This window comes from Penaeus vannamei, chromosome 21, assembly GCF_042767895.1.
Source record: "Penaeus vannamei isolate JL-2024 chromosome 21, ASM4276789v1, whole genome shotgun sequence".
NCBI classification, from domain to species: domain Eukaryota; kingdom Metazoa; phylum Arthropoda; class Malacostraca; order Decapoda; family Penaeidae; genus Penaeus; species Penaeus vannamei.
The window spans coordinates 17,693,024-17,701,811 of NC_091569.1; the positions used below are offsets into that span (position 1 = coordinate 17,693,024).

Genomic DNA, 8,788 nt, shown 5'->3' on the forward strand with positions numbered 1-8,788 from the left:
TCCTGGAGGCCGTTCATGACTGATGCAAAGCTGTCTTTCTATGCTTTCAGCACAGCTCATACACCTTAGAAAGGGGACATAGGAAGGGGAGAAAAGAGAAGGAAAATGAAAGGTGGAAGAGAAAAGACCATGTAAAATTAGAGGTGAGAGCTGAATCTCCATCTCCTTTATTTCTTTTTTTCTTCTAAATTTGTAGGTTAATGAAACTCACATAACAACAATGGGGCTTTTCATTTGATAGGCTTACTTCACCTTTTCAGACTTTCACTGCACATTATGTACAGATTACAATGTTTTTTTTAAATAAAGTTCATACTCAACATTAACACAGCAATTACATTATGTAGACTAAAGACATAACTACATACATATGAAAACTGTACTTCAGTAAAAATCTGCACTTGTACACAAGCCTTCATAAAAATTTATACAGTATATAGGAATACATTCCATGACTATCCATAGACTATTTTGGTATTACAATTGAATATCCCATTTTAAGTCATTGTGTGGCATATATCGTAAATAAATAACAAAAACTTGGAGGGTCAGTGAAATTTCCTTTTATGAGGATTCTGCAGCATAGTTAACTAAAATTGCATAAATATAATTATACATCAGAAGTCATCTTTGTGGCATTGAAGAAATGAACTATCCCATTCTATATTTGTACTTCTAACGAGAAACTTCTCCAAGGAAACATAAAACATATGACACAGACTAGAATATGCAACATACAGTCAATACTCCAAATTGTTCTGTTCTCTTACAAAGGCAAAATTTTTATAATAAAATGGTACCAATATGAAGAAAAAAACAAAAGGACCATTTGATGAATATATTGACTGTACTTAAGCATTGCTGCAAAATCATTCTAGTTTCAAATCATTTAACATTCACACACACACTTCCAAATGCACTTATACATGGCACTGCAAAAGAAAGGCAGAAACATAAGAAAAGAATAATAAAAATTAGACAAAACAATCTATAAAATATTCTCTGCATATAACTGGCCATAAATTTCCCCGCCATCAGTCCCTTACTGCAACTACAATAAAAAAACAATGATGATGGTAATAATAATAATAACAGCAGCAGTAGTAGTAGTAGTAGTAGTAGTAGTAGTAGTAGTAGTAATAATAATAGTAATACCAAAGTCAAAAAAGTAATACATATCATTGGTATTAGTAACAGTAACAGCAAAAGCAGTAGCAATGGCAACAGTATCGGTAAAGTAATAGTTGTAGCAACATATATAGTAATGATAACAACTAAAACCAAAATAGTGATAATAATCATAATCAATAATAATTAATCCATATACTACTCATAAATGCTAATAATAATAGACAATAATAATACAAATACCAATAATGTTAATAACTGATTAAATTATTAACACCAATGATGATGATGATAATCATAATCATAACAATAATAATAATAGTAATAATGATAATAATAACAATAATAATAATAATGTAATAATACCAATACTAATGATGGTGATTATAACAATAACAATAAATAATAATAACAACAATAATAATAATAAAAAATGATAGCTTCCATAGTAAATAAAAAATGGCAATAATGATAGTAAAAATAAGAGTAGCAATCAGTAACAGAATAATGTTTTTGATAATAACTAAAGAAATTAATCACAAAGGTTTCTGATCATGAGAAAAACAGTATTAATAACAGCAACTCTCTTAAGAAAACAAACAAATTGCCCTTCCACAAACCATACAAAATGCAGGAAAGGAGAATAAGAAAGAAAGAAAGAAGACAGCATACAAGTAATAGCACGGATTATGTTCAAATGAAGAAGGTACCACTGGCCACTACTACTTCATTAAATATTTTGCTGATATTCACATACCCACACAGATACAGATACAAACATATGAAAATATATTATCAAGTTCACAAACAAAGCATAAGAGAGGAATAAAACCTAAAATGCAGGAAGATGATCATAGCTTAGAATGCAGACAAGTAAAACATGAACTAACGCCTGACTTCTGATTCCTGACACAATTTATATCTCTCAACACTCCAAGAGAAGGAAGGTAGGAGGAAGGGAGGAGGAAGGGCTGGGGAGGGGAAGGGGAAGTGGAAGTGAAAGAGGTAGAGGAGAAAGAGGAAAATGAGGAAGAGGAGGAAGGGAGGGATGAGGAGGGAGGAAGAGGAAGAAAAATGGGAAGTGTGGGAAAGAGTGAGAGTGGGAGAGAAGGAGGAAGGAGGGGAGAGGGGAGGAAAGAGAAGAGGTGGGGAGAGGGGAGGAAGGAGGAGATGAGAGGGGAGTAGAGGGAAGGAGGAGGAAAAGGAGGAGGTGAGAAAATATCATTTGCATATATGAATACAGTAATGAAGCATCCAAAATTGCCTGCTTGATGAGAAGTGATGACTATTTCCTTTGATTATATACAGTGATGTGAATAGGAAAATGTGAAAAATACTCTGCAAAACTGCATAAAAATAAGCTACAAATTTGTTTTACATATAGAGAAGTGGCTTTTTTAACCAGTGCATCACGCTACGCCACAAGTCTTATCATCTTCATAATCCAATTATTTTTAGATTTACAATCCAGAGGAAAAAATGCTGATGCTTAATGCTGAACACAGAGCATTTCAAAATATTCAGATGACTCTAGCAACAGGTATAAGAGAGCTTTCATCACTTGATGGTCAACTTTTGCATAACAATCAGAAAGTGTTGACTTGCTCCAGACTCATAACTATCATTAAATATCATCAGTCTGCCTTTGTGAATAGCTGTTGTACCATGTAAAATCTATGGGGGAATTCAGTGCATATTCACAACTGTGCCGAGGAGGGTTTTGCAAGAGCCCCAGTACAAACATCTCAATATTTGATTATGCAAAACTGACTGTATAAAACATAGAATCTGAATTACAAAAATCTGATCTTATCCAAGACTATGTAATCAAGCTCTAATACCTTAAAACCAAGGGATATATGTCACTCAGCATTTAATATGAATCATATCACTGACACCTAAAAATGAATGAAATCAACAAATGCTACTCTTCATATTTGTTATCTCTAAACTGTTGCCACTCTGAGGTCAAGGCTTTAGATTTATTCAGTGACAAACATGCACAATTATGGAGATGTACAACTTCACCTAATATAAACAAATCTTTAATGTGAAAAATGTAAATTAGTGATACTCAATTTCAGTGATGTACACACTTTGCTCTAGTGCTAATGATACAAAATTGAAGTGCAATGAAAAACATAAACATAACTAACATGTACTCCTGCATTATGGTTATAAACATGTGCAAAGTACTACACACTAGAACAATAAAAAATGAGAGAAAATGCAGAAGAAAAATATCTCACTTTTACTCTCACATATACACTTTCAATTGCATGGAGTGGTGTCAGGATGCCAACTTGCCTCTTTAGCATTATCAATTAGTTTGCTGAGATCAGACTCAATATACTGGTTTCAGCTGTACAAAAACATAGAAGTGAAAATAATTTTACTAGTCAAGTTAAGGAGTGTAATGAAATTTGAAACATTCAAATCAATGTAGTAGTGTAATGACATTTGGAAAATTCATATTAATGTAAATTCAATATAGTAGTGTACTGAAATTTGGAATTTCAAATTAATGTAAAGTCAATAAACGATGCAGTCTCAATGCTCTATGAAAGAACGATACCTAATGAAAATGTTTTTCTCCATTCATAGGGTAGTAGATAGTGAATATTACATTCTCTGTTCATGGCATACAAAAGCCCAAGCTATTTTTTTTATTAAATTATGAGTAAAAGACTGAAGACTGTAAAAAGTTATCCATTCGGTAATCTCACCAAAGGCCCTACTCTGTCCTTCACTATTGTCACTTCTGCAGCAATGGTATATAAATAGTAGTTCAATCTAATATTGTATAAATGGCTTGTGTATACACAACCAGTTCTTGTACAATCAACTGGGACATGCAAGTACAGAAAAATCTTGTTCACACATACTGTAGATTCTTGTTCATAAAATTTCTGCAAGCACACCAGGCTCCTGTAAGTACACCCCAGCTAACAGGCCTGTCCTGATAAATGTACCCAAAAGTATTATTAGCAGCTCACTTCACTAGAGAGGGAACTTATAAACATTGTCACTGCATCTTTGATCATCCTAGTATCTATATGGCACTGGCAACAACTGAAATTGTAACTCAATTCCGTTTTTCTGTTTGTATCTCAAATACATGGTCCGACTTTGTACAATGCTTATGAAACCAACAACTGGACGACAAAGCTTTCCGGTATGTGCTCTAGATTTACTTACATCCAAACTCATCCTTCCTGCATATGAAGAGTAACAACTGGCAATAATACAACTACACTGCATAGAAATGGGAGCAGAATATTCTGTAAATTAAAATTACAAATATTTTCCTTCACTATTGAATACATAACAAAAAAACGAAAAATTTGAAGAACAAAAATATAAGAATAAATTTAATTAAATCAATCTATAGATAATAATAAAAAATAAAATAAACAGCAAAGTATCTATATGAACCACTTTTACATTATCATAATAATAAAAATAATAAAGAACAATAATTATATCCTTGTTATCAAATTTCATATTCATTCCTTTTTCATTGCCTTACGATACATGAATGTAATTATCTTTGGTAACCTGCAAAACTAAAAAAAGAGAAAGAAAGAAAAATCAACATGATAAATCTACAAAATAAGGTTGGTGACTGCAATATAATAATAAAACAAGAATGTCAATACATCAATCAGTCTACCTATTACAACCCCATCTTTTTCCTTAATTTCTTTAGACAAATGCCATCCATGGTTCAAGATTGTATGTGGAAAAATATAGATTTCTCAAGAGCTACATGAGCAGAAAACCAAGTAAGAAAAATTGAAAGTATTTCTTCCCCAAACATAATAAAGTCATACTCTCAATTAGCATATTTTTGTAAGCTAATAAAAAAAAGTAATGACCTCTTCAATAATTTCTATATCTTCATTATCCTAAAACAAAAATATTTTACTTTGCAAGGGACAAAGAACACTCAAGAAAGGATTTCCTAATAAGACCTGTTACAAATGCTTTACTAATAATACATCTTCTATATTTTAGAAATCTGAAAAGTATGATATAATTCTTTTGACTTTAAAAGGATATGTTGACTAGTGTCCAAGCATCCACATGCATGAACTCCCAAAGGTGTACATCATGGCAATTTGTGTACTTGAATATTAATTTTTCTCTTTTTTCAGCACCAATATCAACAACTATGTTGTCTGTGCAACTCATTATAAAAATCACTCAGCTACTGGCTATATTATAACAAGCTAAAGACCATAACAGCCTAAACTTTCCTAAGGCCACAGGTCTGACATCTTACACTTGTCTGGGTGCATTCTCTTCATATGATTCTGTAAAAGGAACTTTCTGGTAAATGCTGTTGGGCACACTTTACACTGGAAAGGTTTCTCACCAGTGTGGAGGATAACATGGCGCTTGAGATCAGTTGACCATCCAAATCTCCTGTTACAATAGCAACACACATACTTTCGAGCCTCATATTTCACAATATCAACTGCTTGTCCATTTTTGCCTTTGGGTCTTACTGGCAACTTTTTTATGATAACCTTATCAGGTGATGTGGCAGGAGAGGACCCACCAGACTGGGTAGTTTGGCTTGCATTGTTTAAAGCTTCTAGATTCTCATCTTCCATTGTCACAGCACATAAACTCAGGGGATCCATTACATCATCCTCTCCTTCCTTACCATCATCAATTACCATTCCTTCATCATCATCATCCTCCTCCTCCTCCTCCTCTTCCTCCTCTTCCTCTCCTTCAGAGGATTCTGATGTGTTATCTTTCACTTCTACTTCTCTGTAGTTGAGTTTTTCATTTCCATTAGGTAGAGGAAGTGGTATTTCTATTCCATTAACATTACTTGTTTCTGATGTAATGCCTGATTTAACTGAACCCCCATTTGCTTTTGGATCTTTGGGTTGAAGGAGATATAGCTTCACAACCTGGGACTGGGCTGCTGATGCCTGTTTTGGTGAAGCACTAGCAACTTGGCAGCCAGACACTGAACTCCCAGATTTTAACAACGAAACTTTTTTATTCAAATCAACTTGAGGAACAATCGTTAGAATGTCAGGACTTTTTGCACTCTCTATCTTAGAGGAGTTGATTAGCTTGTTGCTTTCTGTCTGTGGCACAATAGTCAAGTTGTTTGTGGATTGACTAGCTATTGGTCTAAGAGTGGTGGTATTTGTTGTGTTAGTAGCACTGTCCAAACTGCTGGGCAAGGAGGATACTATGCGAAGAGCAAGATTTGAGTTGATCATGACCAAGCCATCCTTCTCCAGCACATTGTCCACTGTGTTTGATGATTTGACTGGCAATGTTGAGGGGGCTACCATTCTCAAGGGAGCTGGGTTAAGCTTAGATCCCCTTGGATTAATGGTCTGACCTACTGCAGTTAACTTGTCCATAGGGATTAAAGTTATATGACTAGGAGCAGCAGAAGAACCCTTACTAGTTGTTACAATGGGCTGAACTTGCAATGCAGGTGATGACTGGACTTGCACTCCTGTTGGAGTTTGCACCTGCAAGGCAGACTGTGACTGTACTGCAACTGCAGATGGCTGCTGCAACTGTGTCCCAGACTGGGGCTGAACTTGCACTGTTGATTGCTGTAATTGTACTGCAGACTGAGGCTGTACTTGTAATGATGGTGGTTGTACCTGAACTGTTGATGGTGACTGCACTTGCACCGTAGACTGCGATGATGCCAATGGCTGAATCTGAAGTTTATTACTTGCCCTAATGGTGATCTTTGGAACCTGAGACTGTGTTGTTGATGCCTGATCTGAAGGTATACTGACTGTGGACTGAACTGCTGGCTGAGGATGAACAGTGATCTGTGGAGTAGGCGATCCAGATGGCCGGATCAATGCTGGCTGAGGGCTAGCTTGGGTGGTCTGACCTGACACTTGCCCATCACCTGTAGGTATCTTTGGTAGTATGTTTACAAACTTATCTTTTTTGACATACTGATTTGAATGAGACTTGGGTTTCAGTCTGGGAATTGGTACTTTCAGAATAACATCTCCATTGTTTCCCATGTAATCTTCTGTTCTAACCAGTTGTATTGTTGATGGTACATCTGGCTTACTTACTACATCAATCTTGATTGCATTGTCTGCAACTGATGATGTGGGTGTTGCTGTGGCACTTTCTGTAGGCTGTGAGATGAAAACAGAAACTGTGGGTTTGTCCCATGGAACTATCAGATCTTGCAGAAGGATTGGAGGAATGCAGGTGTCTCTTGATCTTGCTCCATGAGTTCCAAAATGCCACAATAACGATCGCACAGTGCAAAATTGCATGGGACATTCTGGACACTTCAATGGAGTCTTGATTGCTGAAATTTAACGTTTAATTCAGATTAAAAAGATGAAAAAATCTGCATTTACAACACTTCCTAATCTAAAACTGCCAATCAATACGACATACTAATCTTTGATGTGTGATTATGACACAAAATTTATCTTTAAAATGTCATCTGTAAAATAGTATACTAAAAAAAAGAAAATAATCATCTGATTATGTCTAGGTATAATCTCCCATCCACACACACAAACACAATTATCTATATCAACCTGGGTTTATTTTTCACATTCTTATGTGCAATATTTCTTATGATAAGATTTTATGAACACATTCATACATTTTCAAGTAATTTCCATATTTATTACATATAGAAGTGAATATAGGCTAACTCTCTAAGCATTTTCCTCTCTAACCCTAGCTCAACACACCTGGGGGTCGAGAGCTTATTTTGATGAGTGGAGGGAGCTGCTTCTTGGACTTCTGTGGAGGTGGCTGTGGTGGGGGTGATCCACTCCTGGATCTTGCATTTTTATCCTCTTCTTCCCCAACCATCTCTACCAAGCAGTCCAGCTGGTCTGTAACCCTTTCTGGCGCAGTCACAGGCAGAGGATCTTTGCTGTCAGTTTCTTCTCGACTATCATCTTCCTTGTTATTCTGCTTGAATTCTGAACATTTGGAAAATAAAAAGTTCATTGTAACTCACCAATTTGGTTCAAATCTGTGTGATGAAAGCATTATGGAGCCTGTTCTGAAGGAATAGAAGGGGGGTGGGGTAATAAAAAGCTGATAAAAACATAAAAAGAAACTAGTGTCCCTCATCTATTTTCTTCAAATTTTACAGTTTGCATCTCTACTGTCCATCTTTTTAGAATGAGTTTCTGAAAGTGCCACACTATGAGACAGGTTAACCCCAAAAAACTTTCACTTTTACATTAAGTACTTTAACTTTTTCGGCCCATTTTATGAGAAAATGTGAAAAAATACACAGAGAAGAAAAAGCTAAGAATGTTTCTTTTTTTTAATTACATCACATTTGTTTGGAAATGAAGGAAGGAAAATTTTAAAAATTGGTATTTGGATATGATGACTACTGTGCAAAAAAGACAAAAAACAAAAAAAAAAAAAAAAAAAAAAAAAAAAAAAAAAAAAAAAAAAAGGAGAAAAAAAAGAAGAAAAGGAAGAAAAAAAAAGAAAAGAAGAATAAAAAGGGGGAAGAAGAAGAAGAAGAGCAAAAGGCCTGTAACAAGGTCATACTTTATCAACACTGCATGCCTCATGTGGATTTTTTCAAACTCTAAACTAAATGAAAAAGCAAGTATACACAGTTTAAAAAATACTCAAACTGTAAAAGAATTCCAAATCA

General features: G+C 34.8%; 1 protein-coding gene across 1 annotated transcript in view; it reads right to left on the reverse strand.

Moving 5' to 3' along the window:
* Positions 1–214: 214 nt before the first annotated feature.
* Positions 215–8,788, reverse strand: part of LOC113803548 (uncharacterized) — a 25,786-nt gene continuing 17,212 nt past the window's right edge. Inside the window, exons 5-6 of the mRNA XM_027354334.2 lie at positions 7,854–8,090; positions 215–7,456 (exon numbers count right to left, since the gene is read on the reverse strand). Coding sequence (XP_027210135.2) covers positions 5,388–7,456; positions 7,854–8,090 — 2,306 coding nt within the window. The 3' untranslated portion in view covers positions 215–5,387. The remainder of the gene's footprint in view (positions 7,457–7,853; positions 8,091–8,788) is intronic.